The 23,864-nt window shown below is 45.8% G+C and overlaps 1 protein-coding gene across 2 annotated transcripts; it reads left to right on the top strand.

The window, feature by feature from the left end:
- The first annotated feature begins 1,276 nt into the window (after window positions 1-1,276).
- TNFSF10 (TNF superfamily member 10) lies at window positions 1,277-23,204 on the top strand. Of its 2 annotated transcripts, none has more exons than XM_079978251.1 (5): window positions 1,277-1,535; window positions 14,867-15,010; window positions 16,643-16,688; window positions 18,846-18,950; window positions 20,416-23,204. In XM_079978251.1, exons 1-5 carry the CDS (start codon window positions 1,410-1,412, stop codon window positions 20,871-20,873), a joined length of 879 nt encoding a protein of 292 aa, XP_079834377.1. In that variant the 5' UTR covers window positions 1,277-1,409; the 3' UTR covers window positions 20,874-23,204. The 2 variants fall into 2 exon arrangements, with proteins under 2 accessions (XP_079834377.1, XP_079834376.1); XM_079978250.1 differs by lacking the exon at window positions 1,277-1,535 and adding an exon at window positions 10,646-10,958.
- Window positions 23,205-23,864: the final 660 nt, after the last annotated feature.

The raw sequence follows: 23,864 nt of genomic DNA, 5'->3' as shown, positions 1-23,864 counted from the left end.
ATAGCCATGCGGTTGAGCTGGAGTAACCAATTCAAACTTCCCCAAACAATGAGTTTCTCGGGCAGACTTGATTACCGTACCTCTTTCCTTCCAAGGGAAGGGAAGCAGCTTAGCTAACCTGGCAGGACAGCTTACTCTATGGTATTAACCCTTCATGCATTGATTAGACTTAAGCGTGTTGCTGATATTGTGATACTGGTTATCCCACAGTTGTGTGTAGCCCATTGCTGCAGACAGCAGCAGTGGAGGAAATAATGTGGAAGCAGCAAGCAAGCAGATTTTGACAGTGGCTTATTTATTCACAATTGCATTTATACCCCCACCTGTCTGAGGCCCAAGGAAGTGACATAACATGGTTTCCCCACCCACTGCCTTCTAATTTTACAATCAGGACAACCCTGCAAGGTAGGTTAGACTCTGAGAGGCACAGTGAACTACATGACTGAGTGGGGATTTGAAGGGTCCTAGTCCAATGCTCAGAAGGTGGCGCTGTGGGTTAAACCACAGAGCCTAGGACTTGCCGATCAGAAGGTCAGCGGTTCAAATCCCCGTGACGGGGTGAGCTCCTGTTGCTCAGTCCCTGCTCCTGCCAACCTAGCAGTTTGAAAGCACGTCAAAGTGCAAGTAGATAAATAGGTACCGCTCTGGCGGGAAGGTAAACGGCGTTTCCGTGCGCTGCTCTGGTCCGCCAGAAGCAGCTTAGTCATGCTGGCCACGTGACCCGGAAGCTGTACGCCGGCTCCCTCGGCCAATAAAGCGAGATGAGCGGTGCAACCCCAGAGTCGGCTGCGACTGGACCTAATGGTCAGGGGTCCCTTTACCTTTACCTAGTCCAATGCTCTAACCACTACACCTACACTACACTGGTCGCTGCCAGGAGATCACATGGGGTAGCTCCTCTTGCCATGGGAACTCCCTGTCCCAGACCATGTTCCACACTGGCTAGACACCCCGAGGTGCCACATACGTCCCATCTCTGTTTGGACCCCTCCTGTTTATACTTGTCTCTGGCTTTGCGCCCTTGAACTCAGCACCACGCCGACGGGGCACCCTTTGTACGCCGAAAGCATCCCCAACTGCTTTTGCAAAGGGGTTGCAAAGATTTGCAAAATACAAAAGAGCCTTGCTGCCTGTAGCTTTCTGTTCCTTCCTCCTCTCTCGTTTCTTTCAACAGCCCTTAAAAGCTCCTATGGCCAGGGAGGCGGCAGGGACAGCAGGAGGAGTAGGAGGAGACATAAAAGAGTTTCAACTGCGGGAAGTGGCTCCACCTTCATTTAAAGAGAGGAGTAGGAGAGGCTGTTCAGCACAGCCGCCGTCCTGTCTGCCTCTGCTCCCCAGCCCGCCCCACCGAGAGAGACACGCAAGCGGATGCTCGGGGCGCTGCGCGCTCCCCTTTGTCTCCAGCGCGCATGATGCTGGCTTCCAGCGGCCCCACCACCGGCCAGACCTGCGGCCTGGTGCTCATCTTCTCGCTGCTCCTGCAATCCATATGCGTGGCTATTACCTTCCTTTATTTCTCAAACGAGTTGCAACAGGTCAGTGGAAAATTCGCGCGTGGGGATCCGTGTTGGGTTTTTTTTTTTCCGCCGCCGCAGGCGGGCGGATCCTTGCAGCTTCCTCGCCGTGCATGCCCATGTGTATATTTAGATAGATTGCAGAGGTCTCCTCGGGAGTTAATCCCGTTGAGTTCACTGGGGCATAGCTCCCAGGGAGTGCATGCTTTAAAAAATAAATGCATGGTTTTTCCCTTCTCCATTTTGCAGCGTTGCCTTTATACTCCCACGCGAGTTGCAACACGTTGCGCTTGTTTCTCTGGATTAAGGGCCGGATCGCTCCCGCGCCCCAACTTGCCTGCCTTTCATCCCCTCCCTTAGTTCTTTGTTCGTAAAGCAAAAGGAAAGTTCTGCCATTAGGCGGAGAGGCGTGGTTAATTCGAGGGAACCCAGCGATCCTCACTAGGCTTACTTTGAAGTAAAACTCCTAGGAAGGGAGAGGATAATAAAAACGGGAAAATGCTTCAATTGCACGTTTGTTTTGACTTATTCAAACTCATTTAACCGTTTGTTTTCTTTACCGGATAAAGAAACCGGGGGAAGTTTAGCATTCAACGGGTTCCATTTACTTGAAAAGAAAAGTTTGGCAGGGGTTAATCCTATTTACCTTTACCTAAGTGCCACTGATTTTGGCGGGGCTTACTTGCAAGTAAAAGTGCATGGGGCGGAGTGCTCGTTTTGCAGCCCTGAGCACGCGCGCTCTTTTCCGAGGAAACGGAAATTGCACGTCTGCAACCCGATGCAACTTAACTCTCAAGTAAATCCTGCATTGAGGCTACAATACTTCCGGCAGGATCGGGATCCCAGTGCTCTGCGAGCAAGTTCCTCGCGAGCAAGTTGCATTGGTCGCACCGGGACTTGCTTCCGAGGAAACGGGGCAAAGGATTTGAATGCGAGGTACATTACAAAAACTCTTCCCCCTCCAAATTAAAAAGTATGTGTGTCGCTCCAGCTCCGACTCCTTCCAACTCCACCCAGCTTGGCCAATGGCCAGGGATTTGGGCAACATCTGGAGCGGGGGTGGGTGGGGATCCTGCGGCCTTCCAGATGTTGTTTGACTCCAACCCCCAGCAATCCTCCTCTATACTGGCCCATGGTCAAAGGATGATGGGAATTGTAGTCCCGCAAATTATGGATAGCTCAAACCTTCCCCACTCCTGGCACAAGGTCTTCTGCATAATCAATAACGCTGCATCCCCATCATGCTATCATTCTGTGTCAGTAGTTTGTTGTTCTTTTCATTGTGTGGGTTGTGCGCATTCGGGACACGCAGTTCCCTCCCGTAATCCTGGCCTTCGGCCACTTTGGAGCTGCAGGGGAAAAAATTGCAGTTGGATTCTGCCTGTTGTGAAAACTCCCCTGACAAAATGGCAAAGGGGAAAACAAACAAACCATTGCTCACTTTTGGGGAAGGGGGTCCGCCAGCTGGAGTTTTTGTTCTTGCCAGAATGGATGACCCCCAGATGGCCAAGTGAAAAGGATCAAAGAGGGGCTCTTCTACCTTAAACCATCAATGGCGAACCAGATGTTTTGTAACTCCAGCCCCCATCATCCCTCACCATTGGTTATGCTTGCTGTACCGCAGGGGTACGGCTTCAGCTACCAGCACAAATGTTCCTTACCTCCCCAGGTTCTTCCTGCTGTTGAAAATGTGCTTTCAAACACTGCAAGGAGCGAATGGTTTGGTTGTATAAGAGACTTAAATGGCTCCATAATCCTCTCTTAAAACAGAAAGGGTTTGTCCCCGCCCCCTTCGAAGCTCTTTCCCAAACCTAGAGTGCTTTTGTTTTCAAGTAGTGGCTTAACTTAACTGGCGTTACAGGTTGTGACCAACAAGTCCCCCTGTTTTTGTTTTGCTTCCTTCTGTTAAAAAAAAAGAAAGAAAAAATGGTCATAAAATTTTTGAGCTGGCATAAACAAAAGGCTTCTTGGAAAAGAGAAGTATTTGATTGCTTAATACCTTTCCGTATCTCGGTTTATCTTTCCAAAGGAGATACAAGGTTCTGTTTGCAGGATAACTTCTGCATTTGGCTCTGGAAATTACAAGTTGTTTTGATGAGCGTTTTTTTCTGAGATACTCCATGGGATGGCAGCCTGCTTTGTGCATTCCTTATCAAACAGGCCAGGTTGTAACAGTACCTACAACCAACTTTGGTGGCAAGATCTGTGGAAGTTTGCCTCCTCCCCTTTTTCCTTAACAAAAAGAGGGTTTTCGATCTGGGTGCGGGACAACAGTGGTATTTTGCTTTGTTTTGTCTTTGAAAGTAATTTCCCAACAAACAGACAAACAGAAGTAACAGCAAACATTAGGCAAGAAATAACCGAGGATCTTCCCAGATTGATAGCACATTCGAAAAATAAGGCTGCACAGTTTCTTACATTCTGAACTGGAGAAGATTTTGTGTGTGTGTGTGTGTCATTTTTGTTACATAAAAAACAATGCAATAAAAATCTCTTTTAGTGGTTGTAATAAAAAGAAATAAAATTGCCAAGCATCTCTCATTTTTAATATGCCCGAGTATTACAAGCTCATGTTCCAGTTGTAGCAACGTGCCACCAAGTTATCTTTCCATCATGGAGATACAGTGAAAGAACCTCTTGTCTGTTCATGCAAATGCAGCCCAGCCATCAGCACTCCTGACCAAAGGTGGATTCTGGTAATACTCACAGAAACTTTAGAGTAATATTGTTGTGTGCAGTTGTGTACAGTCCAGAAGGGTTATTTAATAATGAATAAATAAATGTCTGGATTACCTGCATTGTCATGGTGCAGGAGACATAGAAGAACTTTTATTTCCACACCTGTGCTCTTCATACACAAGAGTTCTCATATTGGTACAGAAGAAGGTAGAACAACCTCTTGTGACCCCAAAGAGGGGGACATTCACACATCCACTTGCATTTTTCTGTTCTCTCCACTTAATGTGAACCAAAGTGCCCTTCTCCTTAGGAAGTCACTCAGATACATCTTTACTGAATGAGTAGCTGGGTAGACTTCTTGCAGACATGATTGTGGGGCGGGGAGAAGCCTGTTTTCCTTCAGCATCTGATAAACTACAACTCGCATCAGCCCTGATCAATTACCCTGCTGTCTAGGGAGGGTGGAAGCCTTTGGGTATTTCAGCCTGGTCTACCTGACAGGTTTGTTGTAAAGACAAGTGAGACAAAGCAGGGTTTGTCAGCCCTATGCGACTAGGATGAAGTCCCAAGTTACCAATGTGATAAATGCTCTCTCTGTGACTAGCGTTGGTGCAGAACTTCATTACAATTTCTTGTTTGGACACACAAGTGTTTTGGTCACATGGGCAACTCGCGAGCGATTCCTGGAGGGCTTGCAGAGGAGGGGTGTGCCTTATTGCTTCATTTATCTTTACTGTACTTGCACTTTTTATATACTGGGGCTGCATTTCCCACGCTTTCCTTCCTCTGAAAAGAAGATGATCATGGCCAGCGAAATTGTAGGTCTCAGAACTGCCCCGTGCTCGTCTTTCTCGAGAGGACAAACATATCTTTGTGCCATAGACTTAAGAAAGTTAGATTGACACACACTGCTCAACAAGGTGACTTGGATTGTTCCTGTCCTTGCTTTGTTGGGGGAGCAGAACTGCATGCAAGTCAGAGGACTATCCTCTTGGCATGCAACCAATTTGAGCTGGGAAGGGAATCTCCAGCCACGATCCTGTTACATTGGGCTTCAGATGCAAAGTGTGATTTGGTGGTGGTGCAAACAAACCCCTGGCAGAAAGAGGCAATAGGGTCATAAACTTGCAGAGTAGCATTATTAGGCTTTGTATAATAACCATGTGGCTTGGATTACTAATGGGTTTTCTGAATGTGTGTCTTTGTAGGGAAATACAGCCTTGTGGGAAAAGGGTGCAAATTATTGCATCTCTGAGGCTCTGCAGAAGGGATTATTTCCATGGTCCAAATTTACATTTCCAGCTGCTTTTCTGCTTGGGTGGTGGGAGAATAGGGGAACTCCCAAAGGTGGGAAAGAAAGTGCAACTTTGCAGTGTCACCTGCGTTTTCCTTAAGCAAGCAAGCAAGCAAGCAACAACAACAACCGAAAACTGGACATAACAATGGACTGCACTGAAGGGTGGTTGCCATACAGCTGTCTTTGAACCCCTGCTTTGCAATACAGTCATACTTAGGGTTGTGAACGTGATCTGTGCAGGAGGAGGCACGTTCGCAACCCGCAGCGCTGCACATGCACGTGATGTGATTTGGCGTTTCTGCGCATGCGTGTGATATCATCTTGTGTTTATGCGCATGCGTGAGCACCAAAACCCGGAAGTAGCCCATTCCGGTACTTCCGGGTTCGGTGCGGTCCGCAACCTGAAAACGCACAACCCACAGCGTTCGCAACCGGAGGCTCAAAAATACTGGGCTGTGGTGCAGGACTGCTGTGTAAGCTCTCTCAGGCTCATGTTCACTTCTAACATACATTGGACTACACTGCAGGGGTGTTAAAAACAGTATACACTCTTGAGCCTGAACCCCACTCCATCCTGCAATGTGTGCAAAATAGCAGCAGAAACTTTCTATTTTCACTGGAAGAAGGATTCAAAACAAAACAAAACCACAAAACTTTTTTTAAAAAAATTACTGACTTTTTTAAAAATTACTTTTTCACATGAAATAAGATCTGAATTGGGAAAGTCTTTGGTCCCACTTTCTTTTTTTGAGGGGTGGGGACACATGGCTATGCAATCACAAATACAATCCTGGATTTTCCCATTGTATTGTTTGGGCAGCTGTCACTTAATGCTGCAAAGGAGGGGAGAATGCATTTATAGCAACCAGGAAGTCTTCCAAACAATAGAGTTATTAGCCTAGAGAGAGTTGTTTTTTGTTTGTTTTTAAGTCTTGTCTGTTTGACATCCTTTGGGAAAGGTGGGGAAGACTCCTACTCCAGGAAAGTGCATAAGAGCAAACAGCTCAGAATAATAAAAAAAAAAGTATGCACCTAAGAAGAAATTACCCAGACTCCTCCTTTAGCTCATTTTAGCAAAGAGGACATATTTGTCAAACTGAAGTAACACACTCATTGCTTCAAGGTTGTCTTTGAGTAGTATAGTATAACCAAATCAGTAATTTTTTTATATAACTGTAAAAACTACTCTGAAAATTTATTATTCCAAAAATGAAACCTGCACAAGAAATCAAAATGCAGCCTGCACAAGACTGATAGGAGTTGTACTCTCAACATCTGGAACCTTTGGCTTTCCAGATGTTCCCGAACTACAGTTCCCATCAGCCCCAGCAAGTATGACCAAGGATGATGGGAGTTGTAGTTTGACACCATCTGGAGATTCTCCACAGCTGTACTAAGGGGTGGGGTAAGGGGGGAAGTGGTGGAATTTGCTTTGTGCTTGGAGGAGCAATACTAACAGTATAGAGTCAATTCCTTGTGCTTGAGTGCAACACACACAATTGGTCCAAAAGTCTTGTACTGTTGTCCCTTTTCTAGGTCACTGCCCATTAATTTGTCAAAGTGACTTCCTTGTGCACCTATTTACCTAGACATGTTGCTAGTATTGTCTGCTTTTGGCAGAAGATAAACCTGACTGCATAATTGTTCTGGAAACCGCAATGCCCAGGTGTTTTCTCGCTGTAAACTCTTGCCTGCTTCTCTGTAAATTTTCCTGCAGTTTATGGTGCAATCCTGTAATCTTGCTGTTTCACAAGAAAACAAACCCATTGTGCAAGTAGTGGGAGGAGGAAGTCCAGGATTGGTTCCTGAACACTCATGCATTTATCATTTTCAGATGCAGCTTGGCTGGTCAACACACCACTTGTTCTCTTGCCAGCGCCCCATAACCCTGTGTCCAGTTTTATCTCCCAATTCCAATTTTGTTCAAAATCCGGATCTTGGAATTTAGAATGCGTTCTGCAGACGAGGCAACAAGTTCTAATGCAACCCAAGCCCTAGGGCATGATTATTCTGAAATAAATCCCACGAAATTCAGTGGATATTACTCACAAACTAAGTGAGCATAAAACTAATCTTAGTCTGATTTGGGTTGCACTACTGCACAACCTGCTTTTTCTTTGTTAGTTTTAAATTCCCTGTATTTATGGAAAGGGGGGGAATTATCATTTCACAAAATTCCCGCCCTCTTCTGCTTTTGGAGCAAACACCTTGGGTGAACTAAGTGATGAATAAGAGGAATTGATAGCTAAGGAGCAGATAGCCTTGAATAGAAGAAATGAAACTGTTAGCTATAGACCAAGCTGCATTTGACTTTAACTTGCTATTTCTGCTTCCCCTGACCTTGTTCCCTCTTCCTTCCTCTTGCTTGTTTTCCTTTTCTATCAAGTTTTCAATTTTTTTTGGTGGGGGGTTATTGCATTGGTCATGAATAACTTAATCTAGACCATGGGAATTTTTTTTGGATAGTTTGTTAAAAAAGAAGTTCAAAACCATTCAGGCAGAAGATCTGTTGTGGTTTTCCTGGCTAGATGCTTTTTCCTGGAGTCATCTGAATCTGCCGACTCGGCCACCCGCACAACATTAACCTTAAATAAAGCCCTGGTTGTTGTTGAGAATGAAACTCTCCCATGCAGAGCGTTCTGGCTAATTGCAAGAGTCATCCTTGTGGGCTGAAAACCGCTCTGAAAGCGAAAATTCTGAGACACGGCATAGCCACAGAATGTTGGACTTTCAACACTGTGTTGCAGGAGTTTCGGGGGAAAGAGAATTGCTAGGCGGGAGAACGGGGGAACTTTTTCTTCAATCTGAAGACTGCATGATGTCATTGGCCACTTCTCAAGTGGTGGCTGGGCAAAGGGGAAGCGGGTGAAACAATGGAAGTTTCTCTGACTTGGCTGGTCACACTGCAGCTACAGAGGAGTTCAGAGGTTTCTACACACCCACAAACCACTTTCTCCATCTAGGCAAGCAAAGAGGCACCTCCAGAGTTCCAGGGCACATTCTAGCTATGCAAAAGGAGGCTGTGGAGCAGCACTGGGGAGAAGAGGGGTCTGGAAGAGTCCTGAGGGCCACATACAGAGAGCAGTGTTCAGAATTCCCCAGGCGCATTTTGCAACCAAGTGAAGGTGTCATGGCGCCTGATCCATGGAAATTTATTGTCTCTGGGTTGTTTTATTCGATGTTTTAATGTGTTGTAAGCCGCTTTGAGTTTTTTCCCTTTAAAATATAAAGCGGCAGAGAAATGAAATTAACAACGAATTTCACCGATTAGCTTATATATATATCCGAGTTTCTATAAGACTGGCGCTAGGCTTCACGGTTGATTATGGAGGATCTCACAGTGGAAGCCAATCAAAGTAGACTACTGATCAGCCTAGTCTACTGAAACACTTCCCCCTGCCTTCCCGCAACTCATTGAATTTGGCTGCTTTCTGTTGTTGATCAAGTGCCACATCATCTCTGGGGCCACATCTTCTGAAGTTGGGGGGTTCTAAGAGCCTTGTTCAAAGCGGGTTTCCTGCAGGATGTGGAACCAGGAAGGGGAACAAAGAAAATCGCTCTTGACCACCAGTAGCAGCTTCCTCCTTGCAGGGCTTTCAGTGATGGAATTACATGGAAAGGAAAAACTGGTCTAACATATGAAAATGCTTTCCACAACTTGTTTGCTGTGCAGAAGGGTGAAAATGCAGCTGTGCTGAATGGATTGGTTCTTCTTTTGGGTCCCATCTCCAAGAGGAAAATCGTGGATGAGTAACCCAAGTTGGGTCCTTCTGGAGAACACGAAAACTCTGCACGCTGCTTTTGGAACATTTTGGCTGGCTGTAGAGGCATTTCCCCCGAATGTGGATTTTGAGATTTCAAGTCTCGCTCCCAAAAGGGTTGCGGAGAAAACAAATGAGCACTTTATTTTTGGGATGCTGCAAGAAAATGAAAAAGGGGAACCCCGCCACAATTGACTTTATTGTGTGTGTGAGTAGATCACATTCCTTGAACGAAATCACAGTCTCATCGTATTTGATACCAGTCTTCGGATTTGGAAGCCGCAGAAGCAAATGACCCATGCAAGTTTTTGTAGCTGATGGCTTGGAGGATTTGGAATGCGGAGATATCTTTATTACCTGGACCAAAGGAAGAATGCGAGGCATGCTGTTCTCATTGGAGACGTCCTGTTTTCTCTGCTTTTCCTCCTTCTCCCCCTCCAGGTTCCTCTGGCTTTTACCTTAAGCTGAGGAATGCAGAGATGCCCCAGGGGTAAAATGGTTTTGATGGGTCAAGAGGGGCGAGTTGGCCTGTGCTGATTTTTCACATCCCTGTATTTTTCCTTGCCCGACATTCGTGCAACTTTCTGGCTCATAGTTTGTGAGAAACTAGCCACCGGCAGAAAATGACGCTGAAAATTCCCCCACCCAGTCTGCCCTGGGGTGAAGCCAAGTCATAACAAACTAGGTTAGAAGGGAAATGGGCTTGGCTGCTATTTCTGGCTTAGTTCCATGTCAGAGAAAGAAGTTTGCTAAGCTTGGATAGAGCTTCAACTAGTTGACAGTGGGGTTTTTTGTTTGTTTCTTTGGCCACCCTGTGGTTTTTAAGGTACCTCCGAAGACCTGAGCTGTGCTTCATAGCTTGCACAGAGCTCTTCCTGTACGCCTCCAAAACTTGTGCAGAATTCTCTATAGAATTGTAGAGTTGGAAGGGACCACAAAGATCATTTGGTCCAACCCCCTTTTCAAGGCAGGAATCTTTCGTCCAGGGTGGGACTCATACCCATGATCCTGAGATTGAGACACACAGAGAAAGAGAGATGCAAACTGTTGCAGAGTTTCGCTGGAAAGGAATGCCAAAAAAGGTCTAATTCTCTGAAAAAGGAAAGCAGAAGGTGGCGGCATCCACTGAATGCATGAATTGGGTACGTATGTATTGGTGGGAGCCAACCAATGGCAAATAAAAGAGCCATGATGTGGTGTGATGGCAATATTTATAGCAGGGACGGGGGAACCTGTGGTATTCCCAGTGTTAGTGGACTGCAACTCCCGTCTTACCACAGCTGATGGGAGTTGTTGTAGTACAACAACAACAACGTATAGAAAGCCACAGGCTCCCCACTCCTGGTTTATAACCTGAAGAAGGCTACGTTTCTCTTCTCCCTGTGAACTGACAGGTCCTCAAGAGATTCCGAATCATGCCAAAGGAAGAAGAACCCACCTCCAGCGGCTGGCACACCTCCTACATTGATTGCTTGGGTAGGTTAACTTCTAGGGGATAGTTTGGCCTTGCGTTTGATGAATAGGGAGGGAGGGAGCAGATGCGACTGGAAGAAGGGATTGCTAAATGCTCCACCTTGTTTCCCTTTTAGATGGTGGCCACCGAATGAAAGACGCAACGGCAGGTGGAATGAAGAGCGAGCTGCCGCCAGGAAGACCTCAACTTTCTTCCAACGCTGGAAAAGCCCTCCATCATCCAGTCTTCCAAAGGTCCAATATTAAAGTCCATAGTACTGCTTAATACCGTTTTCAGGGTGGGTGGAAGGCTTTTATTTTGTATTGTCTGGTAGTTCTCCCCTCCTTTCTCTGCTCCGATTAATAAAATGTTCATTGTATTTATTTTTAATGTGTCTGCTTTTGGTTTTCTTTGAGTTTCAGAATTTCCAGTGTTTTGCAAACATACTTTCATTTCATTTGGGATTCCCAGGGGCATTCAGTTAGTCACAAGAGTACGCATAATCAGGTGGATCTTCAGCCTGATCCAGTTACAGGGCCCTCTCTTCGTTTCTTCACAGTGGTGTGTGCCTGTGGTGATTTGAATCTGGGTTTCACTCCAGTTCTTCACACCACCTTCTTCACATCTTTTCCCCTAGTCCAGCGTTTCCCAAACTGTGCTCCACGAAGTCATTGGGAAGGAAAATAAATATGTGCCTTTGGTATAAGGGTGACAAAAGCATGACTGATTTCTCTCCTGAAAAGTGCTCCATGACTCAAAGCTGCTGCCCTAGTCAATAGTTCCTGAAATCCACCTAATGGGATTCCTTCAGAGCCTCATGCTGGCTTAAGTTTACAGAGGCAACTTGGGGAGACAATTCTCTATTTATCCATTAGCCTCTTCCATGAGACTTTGCGGCTGTTTTAGTCGCCATCCAAAGTTTTGTACGCACTTCCCCTTCCAACCCCAGTTGCTCCACTCACAGTCCTCCAATCCGCCTCTTCTCAGCTCCCTTAATACTTCCAATCTTGTGGTCACATTCCTCCTAAACCTTCTCTCTCTTTGCCGCCGCCTCTGCTTGGCTCTCCTCCTCCATCGCACCCCATTGCCTGGGACCTAGTCTGCCTCTTCAGACTGCAGCCAAGCCAGGTCACTTATGGCACAGCTGTGTTTACATCCAGATGTGTTGTATCCGGTGAGGTGCAGAAGGCAAGGCTGCCCTTGGCTGCCTCTCGGCACAAGGATGCAAAGCTCTGGGGTGCCAGCAACCTCTGTTTACAAGTCCTCCACACCTATGAAATTATCGATTGGGGAAAAAGAGGGGTGGGGAATCCTGTTCCTGAGGCTTTCTAATGAGCCACGTGGTAGAATCGAGCATGGATTCCTATGGGGAACACAGTGGGGGATCCAGTCTTTTAAAAATCCAGTGACTTGCATATATTATTGAGCAAATTTGCACAATTCATTCCACACTGTTGCTGTGCATTATTTATTCTGGTTTTGCTCATCAGATGTGGGTGGGGCACCCTCCATGGTGAGGATGGGAAAGAATCTTACTTGATGATTCAAACTGCAGTAGGTGCTCAGCAGTGCAATCTTCCACATGTCTACTCAGGAGTAAGCGTCATTGAGTTCGTTGAATTGATTGTCCTAAGAAGATTCTGTACACATCATAACTGAATATATGAACAGTCAGGACTGATGGTCGGTTCTACTACTGTACTGAACTGTTTTCTGTCTCTTTATTTTGAGCAATTCAAAGTGACTCACACTTTGCCTTTGCACCACACTTTCTGGGCACGGGGTTCACGCTTTAAAGCTCTGTGTCAGAGTCTCCCCGCTTTTATGCAGACCTGAAGGAGTGTCTCCACCTGCATTGTTCAGCCCAGACACTGAGATCCAGCTCCGAAGGCCTTCTGGCGGTTCCCTCATTGCAAGAAGTGAGGTTACAGGGAACCAGGCAGAGGGTCTTCTCAGTAGTGGCACCCACCCTCTTCAGATACCAAGGAGATGAAGAACTACACAACTTTTAGAAGACATCTGAAGGCAGCCCCGTATAGCGGAAGTTTTAAATATTTGATATTTTATTATTTGTTTTTTTTAAAAAAAAATGTTGAGGAAGCTGCTCAGAGGGCGGGGTATAAATATTATTATTATTATTTATTTTATTTTGCCACACCACTATCCCAAAGGAAACCAGCTCTTTAAAGCTGAATCTGGACAAATGGCAATTCGGTTTCCCCACAGAATAGTTTTCAGTGAGAGTGGGGTTTTTTTTAGGGAAAGCGCTCTGACACAGAGTTCTAAAGCATGGACCTGTACACAAAAGAGTATCTGGATGAGGCCTTAGTGGAGGATGGAGAGTAACAAAGAGGCCCAGGGAGGAGAGAATATTATATTATTGGGATGGGGGAAGGAAGGGGAAGGGAGCTGAAGGGGGCCAAAACATGTTTAAAAAACCCTGCATGTGCACTCTGCAGTGGTGGCATGCTTCTTACAAATAAAGCTCTCCCCCTCACAGTACTTCTGTCGACACAGACCTAGTCGTTTTTCTGGATTGTTGAGGATCACGACTTATGGCTTTGGGCTTAAAAACTGGCTAAGTGGCCAACGATGCATTGTAGGGTTCCGGAGTTTCTGCGGAAGATTTGTGCCCCAGTCTAGCAAGAAAAACTGATGTACTGAAACAGTCCGCCAGTAGCTGAAGCAGATGTGGAAAAAGATGCTTGCCAGGTCCCAGTGAAGTAGCTAGAAAGGGTCTTTCAATGCCTTTCCATGGAGAAACTGACTGGTTGTGTTCAGCAGCTCATCTGCAACTAAAGCCAGATTGAGGGTCCCTAGCATTCAGCTTGCCAACAATTTGATGTGACTTTGTGACTTATTTTCTTGGGACTTTTCTTTGTATTTTACGAGAAACTTTCGGTGTAATTGTAAAATGCTATTTTCATTGCTACGTGAATCAATACACTTTGGTGCAAGAGACTCCCTTTATTTTTTCTTCTGCTAAATCTTGGGTATATCCTGCTCCCCACCCCCAACAAACACAGAAATGTTTTTCAGCTCCACAAATGCTTTAGTAAGCTGCCAGAAATCTCAAGAGGTGACACAAACTGGTTTGTTTTTAAAATGGAATTGGCGCAGTTCCACCCCCCCCCCATATTTTATAAACAACCAATAAAAAGTGGTCCATTAAATGTATTCATGCAGCACGATGTGATCTGTGTTATGCCTACTCAGAAGTAAGCCTTCCATGAGGTTCCATGAGGCTTGCTGACTTAATATCCCATACACAATTATGTGGGGAAAATCCCCATCGAACTCAATGACGTTTGCATTTGAGCAGACCAATCTAGGATCGCACTGTGAAATCAAATGCTACCCGGGAGGCTTATTTCAAGGAGAGTTCCGCAGAATTGTCATAGTGATGATGAATTTTCTGATGATTCTGCCGAAATCCCCTCCCTGTAATATAGGGAGACATGTTTGCATGCAGCGTCAATCAGTTGAGAGGAACAGGAGATGGGAAGACCCTCAAAATGCTGGAGAGCTGCAGCCAGCCAGAGTCAACGTTACTAATCTGGATGGACAAATAGAGTGATCTAGTGTAAACCAGCTCCCTGGGATAAAAAGGTAAAGGGACCCCTGACCATTAGGTCCAGTCGTGACGGACTCTGGGGTTGCGGCGCTCATCTCGCTTTACTGGCCGAGGGAGCCAGCGTACAGCTTCCGGGTCATGTGGCCAGCATGACTAAGCCGCTTCTGGTAAACCAGAGCAGCGCACGGAAACGCCATTTACCTTCCCGCCAGAGTGGTACCTATTTATCTACTTGCACTTCAATGTGCTTTTGAACTGCTAGGTTGGCAGGAGCAATGGGGATTCGAACTGACAACCTTCTGATTGGCAAGTCCTAGGCTCTGTGGTTTAACTCACAGTGCCACCCACGTCCCTTGCTCCCTGGGATACATCTGCTTTTAAAATAAGACCAACCATTTAGGTCTTTTATAAATGCTTCTTCTTCTTTCTTTCTTTTTTTTTTTTTTTTTTTTTTGCAATGCAGCATTAAGAACAGAAAGGGCTTTGCTACCTATAGAAGAAATTTCTGATGTTCACGTAACTGAAATATTGTGCATATTGTTTTGCCCAATTGTCTTACACTTCCTTTTCTTCTTTTTCCAAACACAGCTTCGAGATACTTACTCGAAGAACGGCTATGCTTGCCTTACCAGAGAAAACTTTTCCCTGGAAGACTTGGACGATTCCAGTTACAATGAAGAGGGCGACCCCTGCTGGCAAGTCAAGTTGCAGCTCTTACGGTTAATAAAAAAGGTACGCCTGTAATACCTGTATTAAGTGAAATCAGAAAAAGAACTTTGCTACAAGAATCTTGGCCCCTTTCAGGGCTTGCAGTTTTTGTAGGTCAAGTACCTAAACACCTGAAGGGTGTACCTAGTTCCAAAGCACTCTTCCCCTGATATAATAAACAGTAATAGTAATGAATGCAACAAAAACTTGGAAACACTGTGTGTGTTATACAGGTAAATTTCCCATGCTGCCACAATGGGCTGTGTCTGTGGGGCATATTTTCTGTGGCAAAACTGGTTTTGCCTCCACTTAATGTATGAAATGGCTCTACCATTCCTATCCTATACCTGTATATGTCTACTCTGAAGCCCAGGCCATTGGGTTGAGATTTACTCCCAAGTAAGTGCGTATAGGATTGAAGCCTTGAGCATGATGCAACAGACTGCGCGGAAAGCAAGAACAGATCCACAGGCGGCTCTTTTGCATCTAAGGCAGCGGTTCTCAACCTGTGGGTCCCCAGATGTTGTTTGACTACAACTCCCATCATCCCTGAGCTCTGGCCTTTCTAGCTAGGGGTGATGGGAGTTGTAGTCCAACAACATCTGGGGACCCACAGGTTGAGGAAGGCTGGTTTAAGGCATACTGAATCTGCTTAAGTAACCCGGAACATGTAGTCTTGCTTAAAAAGGGCTCTGCTCTCCTGTAGAGCAGCCTCGAGTCCCCAGGTGGTTGTCGGACTACCAGTTCCCACAATACCTGCTGACTAGGAATGATGGGAGTTGTAGTCCAACATTACCTGGGGACCAAAGCTTGAGAAAAGGCTGCTGTAGAAAGAGGAGTTTATAGACAGGTTCACAAAGGCATCGAAAAGATGCACAGTTGAAAGGTCATGATGACAGCACAATTAACATCACTTATAATGTTGTTTGTTGCATTTGTACGTTGTGCAAAGAGTTTTGCTCATAGTTTTGCATTCATATCTTGGAACCTTTTGACGAAGGGCAGTTAAGAAACAATTTTAAGCAGATGATAATAATAATAATAATAATAATAATAATAATAATAATAATAATTTATTTATATCCCGCCCTCCCCAGCCGAAGCCGGGCTCAGAGTGGCTAACAACAGTAAAATAATACAGCATTTTAAAATCAATTAATTATAAAATCAGTTCAAATCAAATTAATGGCAACCATTGGGCTAGAGTTCTGTGAGGATTACCAAAGAAGGGGGTCCAGTTGTGCCCTTGCCAAAGTCTTGGTGGAACATCGCTGTCTTGCAGGCCCTGCGGAAACATGTCAAATCCCGCAGGGCCCTAGTCTCTTGTGACAGAGCGTTCCACCAGATTGGGGCCACAGCCAAAAAAGCCCTGGCTCTGGTTGAGGCCAGCCTAACCTCCCTGTGGGTATTTCTTAAATGAACAATGCCCACCGTGTCCAGCATTATTGACAAGAATCATAGTTCCCCAAAAGGTACACAGCAGTCTTCCTTAAGCTAGTGTACCTTAAAGGGGGGGGGGGGCTCACTGATGACTCACAATCTGCTATCCATCCTTGCTGTGCTGGAGTCATTGCTAGGCAGCTTACAGAATGGAATTCTGCTATTCTTAATTTACCAGGAAGGGAAAAAGCTAACCAATTGTATTTGGACTTGCAGATGATAGCCAGGAACCAAGCAGAAGTGGCAGCCTCCTCGGTCCAAGGTATTGATGCAGGGAACACATTTACTCACATATTGGGCTGGATATAGAGGTGGATGTGAGAAATACCGTATTTTTCGCCCTATAGGACACACTTTCCCCCCTCCAAAAATGAAGGGGGAATGTGTGTGCGTCCTATGGGGTGAATTCAGGCTTTTGCTGAAGCCTGGAGAGTGAGAGGGGTCGGTGTGCAAGATTTCTAAGATGTTTTTATTTGAAGACCGTAAGGTCCTCCGTGGTACATGAAAGGAGAGGCAGTCCCTTAGGTATGAGGGTCCTAGGCCATATAGGGCTTTAAAGGTTAAAATGAGCACCTTAAACCTGATCCTGTACTCTACCAGGAGCCAGTGCAACTGGTATAGCACCGGTTGAATGTGGAGATGGCTGTCCACCTTTCTGCCTGAAAAGTCCAACTGGTCCATTGTGAGAATGCATTCGCCATTCAGCAGCAGGGATGCTCAGCTGAAAAATCTACTACCTTTCTATAACTTAAGCCTATTAGATCTAGTCCCGCCCTCTGGGGTAGAAAAGACCCAGGTCTTTGACTCCTCCAGTGCAACAGCCTTTAAGGTATTTGAAGAGAGCTGTCATGTCCTCTTGACTGACATGTTCTCCAGGCCATTTATGACCAATTCATTCATCCTTTTCCTCCTACCTGCTCTTGTTTTCCATTTGGCTGACGATGTTTCATTGCCTTCCTCTGACCCCATTCCAGTTTCCCTCCATCAGGCCATAGCCAATGGGAAAGACCTGCTAAAGCTCTTGGAGAACTGCTGTCAGTTAAGAGTAGCCAGCACTGGGCTAAATGAACAAAAAGTCTGGAGTACCAATGTACCTGACATGTGAAACTGTGCGTCAGGTGGAACCACGCGAGTCACCTGTCTAGCCCAGGGGTTGTCAACCTGGTCCCTACCGCCCACTAGTGGGCGTTTCAGGATTCTAGGTGGGCGGTAGGGGGTTCTACAGCACAAGTTGAATCCTCCTTCCATCGAGCACTGGTGGGTGGAAAGGAAATTTTACCATCAAGAAAGATGCATTACTGGGCGGTAGGTATAAAAAGGTTGACTACCCTGATCTAGCCGAAGCACCATCCGGCTTTGACTTAACCGTTGTCCAAGATCTGAGGCGTAAATCATAGAATCATAGAATAGAATCATAGAGTTGGAAGAGACCACAAGGGCCATCGAGTCCAACCCCCTGCCAAGCAGGAAACACCATCAGAGCACTCCTGACATATGGTTGTCAAGCCTCTGCTTAAAGACCTCCAAAGAAGGAGACTCCACCACACACCTTGGCAGCAAATTCCACTGTCGAACAGCTCTTACTGTCAGGAAGTTCTTCCTAATGTTTAGGTGGAATCTTCTTTCTTGTAGCTTGGAACCATTGCTCCGTGTCCGCTTCTCTGGAGCAGCAGAAAACAACCTTACTCCCTCCTCTATGTGACATCCTTTTATATATTTGAACATGGCTATCATATCACCCCTTAACCTCCTCTTCTCCAGGCTAAACATGCCCAGCTCCCTTAGCCGTTCCTCATAAGGCATCGTTTCCAGGCCTTTGACCATTTTGGTTGCCCTCCTCTGGACACGTTCCAGTTTGTCAGTGTCCTTCTTGAACTGTGGTGCCCAGAACTGGACACAGTACTCCAGGTGAGGTCTGACCAGAGCAGAATACAGTGGCACTATTACTTCCCTTGATCTAGATGCTATACTCCTATTGATGCAGCCCAGAATTGCATTGGCTTTTTTAGCTGCCGCGTCACACTGTTGGCTCATGTCAAGTTTGTGGTCAACCAAGACTCCTAGATCCTTTTCACATGTACTGCTCTCAAGCCAGGTGTCACCCATCTTGTATTTGTGCCTCTCATTTTTTTTGTATTTGCCTCTCATCTTTCCCCATTTGGGTTCCCCTTTTGTCCAGAGGGTTGGGTCCAAAAGTGGCCAGCTCTCCATGGGCTACCTGGTTGGGGCTGCCCACCTGCCACTCCCCTGACACCAGACGACACCAGGCATGCCGTACGACACCAGGTGTTTCAGCTGCAAGCTGCAACAGGAGAATGAGGACCACTAGTCCATATGCAAATCCTGTCTTGCCTGCAGCAATGCTGTGGTTGCGATAGTAATTCAAGATTAAAATCCTGACCTTCCTCTTCCATCCAAGGTGATGCTTCTACTGTAGATTCTACTGTGAGTCAGAGTGTTGTCCCCAGAACAGCAGCTCACTTGACTGGAAGCAGAATTGGGAAAAGTGTTTGGGCCACACAGAGTAAGTCGCTATGTTGTTCCAGCAAGAGTATGTTTATATTTTTACGTCATTATGCACCGGCTAAATTAGGTAATAAAAGAAAAGCATTTGGATGTTGCTTTTAATGTGTGATTCTGCTGCTGTGTTAAATATTAGATGGCTATTGTTTTAAATGGTATTTTTTTATTTTGCTTAATCGTATTTCTATATTATTATCACTGCTATTATTATTAATTAAACTTGATGGTTACACAAGAGGTCTCCAAATGACTTGCACCGTAGCTTAAACATAACTATAAATGCATTACAATGTGACACATTTACAGTGGTGCCTCGTAAGACGAAATTAATCCGTTCCGCGAGTCTCTTCGTCTAGCGGTTTTTTCGTCTTGCGAAGCAAGCCCATTGAAGTCTTAGCGGATTAGCGCTATTAGCGGCTTTTAGCGGATAAGCAGATAAGCGGCTTAGCGGCTTAGAAAAAGGGGGGGGGAGGAAAAAAACCCCGCAGGAACTCGCAAGACATTTTCGTCTTGCGAAGCAAGCCCATAGGAAAGTCATTTTGCGAAGCACCTCCAAAACGGAAAACCCTTTCGTCTAGCGGGTTTTCCGTCTTGCGAGGCATTCGTCTTGCGGGGCACCACTGTACACAGAAACACATGCAATTCATAAAAGCACTCAAAAGCAAAACATAAGCCACTCTGGAGTGTTCTCTGAGCAGAACAGATAACATCTATCTGGTGTGATGAGAAACTTTGGCTCTCCAGATGTTCAGCAGCTGCAGCTCCCTTCATCCGCTGTCATTGGCTATTGCTTGCCGGGGCAGATGGGAACTGTCGTTCAGCAACACAGATTCCCCACACCAGTCCTATATGTTCTTAAGGTTGAACTCAGAATTTTCTGATTGGTTGATCGCTTTATAGTTTAAATGGGCATCATCCACGCACAAGAAAAGGGGCATTGTTAGCAAGCTTGGAGAAATCCCCAAGATTTACAGGAGCAGATATTCAGAAAGAAAACGTAAGTGGTGGGAAAGCCTTAGGGAGAAAAAACAGCACAATGCGAAGCATGTTCAGTGGCTACAGAGTGCCATGTGTCTTGGTGGGGGATGAAATGGAATATCCTGTGAAAGGGCTGGCTGGAACCTAGGAGCTCACTGTACATCGCAACACATAGCTGCAGGTCCCACTTGTATATTGCAGCAGCAACAGCAATAAACAACAACATACACCATCAAAATGAATGGTGAGCTGTATGTCTTTAGGAGCATTAGGGTGAGCAAAGAGACTGGGTTGAAATAAAAAGCTGTCAAGAACTTCCAAAAGTACTCAACTTGCAAAAGTACACATTTGCAATTAATTCATCATCGCTATCATTATTACCGTTAGCTGTTTATTTTGTACTTGAAAGGTTTGGGATTTACTCTGGATTATTATTATTTTTTACACACCTAAAATACACGTTTGCCTTCTTTTCTAACCCGCTGCAGATTCCTCGAGCAGAAGTCGTTTTGGAGTCAAAATTGGCACGTGGCAGACAGCTAGCTGGCCTCATTCTTTCCTCCACAATGTAGGCTTGTTGGACGGGGAGCTGATAATACTACAAGCGGGCTACTACTACATTTACTCCCAAACGTATTTCCGGTTCCGTGAAGAGGAGGGTGTCGAACGCCGTTCCGACCCTGACTCGGACAGCGTCAGGAATCCCAGGCAGATGGTTCAGTACATTTCCAAGCGCGTTGATACTTACCCAGACCCGATTCTGCTGATGAAAAGCGCTAGAACTAGCTGCTGGGCGAAAAGGGCAGAATATGGACTTTTCTCTATCTACCAAGGGGGAGTGTTCCAGCTAAAGAGGAACGATCGGATTTTTGTCTCTATCAGTGATATGACGCTCGTGGACATGGATAAAGAAGCAAGTTTCTTTGGAGCCTTCCTGGTCTCTTAAAAGAAGAAGAAGGGGGAGACAGACTGAATTAGAAAAGCCTTAAAAGAAAAAGACCTGGCTTTGAACTGCACAAAGACTGACTCTCCAATTTTCTGCATGCAGAAATGGAGCCCATGTGCAATCCTATTGACAGATTAACTGCCAGCGAGAGCCTGCAGTTGCCAAGAAACAAAACAAACCTCATCTGTCAATGTCTGTAAAGAAAGACCGGGTGCTAATGGCTGTCATGCCATGTATATGGAACTTGTAAGAAACTGTGTCCAGTTTCACTTTGGAAGAGGATAGGGCTGTACTAGTCCTGCCCCCGGAGAACAATATAGCCTTCAGAAGCACTACATACAGTTCATTGCGCCTGCATGCTGGGAAACCACATGGAGCAAGGCCTGAGGTTCTTCCTGCACCACCAGATGTTGGTTGTCTCTCTTGTGTAGCAGATTGCGTTTGGTGGACTGAGGAGGTGGTCTTCGGCAATGGGAACTTTCAGGAGTTGGGTAAACGGTTGGTTGCCTCTGGCCAGGTTATTCCCACTGCAAACCTTTCACAAGCAGGAGGAGCAGAGATACATACTGAGAACTGTCACATGGATGAGCCCTCCCAGGACTGGACCACTTCATACTGAGGGTTTGGGGAGGGGGGGAGATAACGCTGGGAGGCTAAACTACTTGACATGTGAACATTGCACATGAATGTTTGGGAGGTGAGGCATTAAAATATGGGGTCTGCTTTACGCCGTCTGAAGAGGAACAGTCCCAGAAGGGCTACACCATGTGACAAATTCCATATTTGCTGTTCACCTCTTACCAATCATCATATTGGTAAAGTCTACAAGAGAACAGAATTTATGCAAGGTGGGCAATCATTATCTGATTATACACAAAATTGGGGAAATGACCCACATCGCAGGCTGCAAACTGCTGCCCACTCATTGAATATTTCTCTTTAAAACCAGGCTACTCTGCCTTGGTACCCTGATTACTTTTTTTGTTTTGTTTTTAAACCTGAAGCCCACCTTAATATTTTTTTAAAAAGTAATTACGTGACTAAATAACATACTTACAAAAACAACATAGAAGTGTTCACATGCACAGACCTTCTCAACCCAGTCAAGCCTGAACACTGGAGATAAGGTTGCCTTTAACAGTGTTTGAGCTGTGCAGAAATCAGTTCTGATGTAGATGAGAATTATGACTGATGGGGTTGATGCTAATTGCACAAAAACAGAGCCTCGTAAAAAAAAAAAAAGTTGGTAACTCAACTGGAAGGTGTATCCAGTATGTGATGCTGCTCCACAGAAGTGAGTAATCTTGTGTTTTTTCACAGTGGTGGGGGGACAGTAACATTTTTAAAGACTTGTGGCTTAGCTTGCATATGAACCCAGGGATCCACGTTTAAACCAAACACTTGGAGCAGTTTCATAGTAAGTCAACTTCGAACCATGGTTTATGAAGCCTGCTCATGGGGACTAGCCAGAGTTTGGTTTGAACCACGGTTTCCTGGTTTTCACATATCGATATGCCAGGAAATAGGGAGCAGCACACGGCCTTCTTTGTGTTGTTGCACTCCAATCTGGGAGTTGGACTCGCAGCAACACATTCTGGACTGCACATTCTCTGTGCCTGCATTAAGCCAAAATTCTTTTAAAAGAAACTCCTGGCCATTCAGGAGCAGAGAGGAACAGAGCCTGTCTGCGTAGCACTAAACTGCAGCAGGGGGAACGTGAGGTCCTCTGGAGGCTGTCAAACCCCAACTTCCATCATCACAGACCACTGACAAGGTTGATGGGAGTTATGAGTCTGATATTATCCACAAGGCCACAGTTTCCCCATCAGGGCACTAAACTGTGGTTTAGCGTTACATGCACAGCAAGCCCCAGCATCTCTGTAAAAAGGTGGGCAACTCTCTGTGGCATTTAGCATTCTCAGGGAGATATTGTTGAAAAACAACATGTGTTTTGAGCCAGAGGGTGTTTTTGAGTGAGATACAAGTACAGGAGTGATGGTATTGAAGATGCCTTCATATTATCTCTTTCTTTTACTGGCAATTGGACCTTGAAACGAGGGCCAGAGGAACAGCCTCCTGGCTCCTATTGACACACACCTGTTCAGCTTTGGGGTTCCATCCTATGTATTGGTTTCATAGATGCAGGGAAGTAGATGCCAAAGACTTTTGCCGCAAGCTCATCTCTTGCCACACTTGACTGGCTGCAGGGGAATGTCGAGTTGGCAAGGAGTTACTGCAGGGTCTGTATTGTGTTAAAATCTGCAGCGTTCTTTCCTGAAGGCCTCTCGTACTCATTTGACTGGGCTACAGTGACCTTGCCATGCATCGCAGAAAAACACAGCTGTTTGCTTTTACAATTACTGTTCTGTGTTCTCAGAGAGAACTCCAGGATCACGAGGATTGGGGCCGGGGGGTGCGTGGGTAGTAGAACTAGATAGGCCAAAAGCTTTCCTCAGTTACTAAACACAAAACAGAATGCTCGATGAGTGTTTACTCCTAAGTAAGGTTGCACAGTGCTGGAGCCATATGTGAGCTTCTCTATCCCTCAGTCATATATGAGTAAAAGTAGCAAATTTTGTGCCTTGTGTCGGGGGCATGTGGGAGCATCCAGCCTCCATATTGAAAATGCATGTGTGGGGCCATTGGCTCACCCAGTGTCTCCTCCCCCCTTGCACATTCAGGTGCCATCACAAGGGGCTGTGTGTGTGTCCTAATGTATGCACGTTGAACTCCATGCAAGGGGCAATCCTGATTGAGCCAGATTCTGCCCTCAGCCTGGAGGAACTTGAGGCCGGCACCTGTGTGCAAATGTACGTGAGCTCCTTCTCAAGGCAGTGGAGTGTGCAGGTGGCTGCTGGAGCGTGGCCACTGCGTGCAACAGGGTGGAGCTAAGCCTGCACAGCCCCCTCATGTATTCTTCCAACATGTTGAGGGGAGGGAGGGGTCTGTCACTGAGCCCCTCCAAAGTATAATTTTGTATTGTAATGTTTC

This window comes from Podarcis cretensis (genome assembly GCF_951804945.1).
Source record: "Podarcis cretensis genome assembly, chromosome: 5".
In the NCBI taxonomy this organism is placed as follows: domain Eukaryota; kingdom Metazoa; phylum Chordata; class Lepidosauria; order Squamata; family Lacertidae; genus Podarcis; species Podarcis cretensis.
Note: the sequence above shows the minus strand (reverse complement) of the source record. Positions and strands in the feature narration are given on the sequence as shown.

Excerpts from the sequence above, each read along its gene's own strand:
- TNFSF10 (XM_079978250.1), top strand. The coding sequence starts at position 10,767 with ATGAATAGGGAGGGAGGGAGCAGATGCGACTGGAAGAAGGGATTGCTA. Across the intron at positions 10,959-14,866 it reads CATCATCCAGTCTTCCAAAG|CTTCGAGATACTTACTCGAA; the intron begins GTCCAATATTAA and ends TTCCAAACACAG. Across the intron at positions 16,689-18,845 it reads GGCAGCCTCCTCGGTCCAAG|GTGATGCTTCTACTGTAGAT; the intron begins GTATTGATGCAG and ends CTTCCATCCAAG.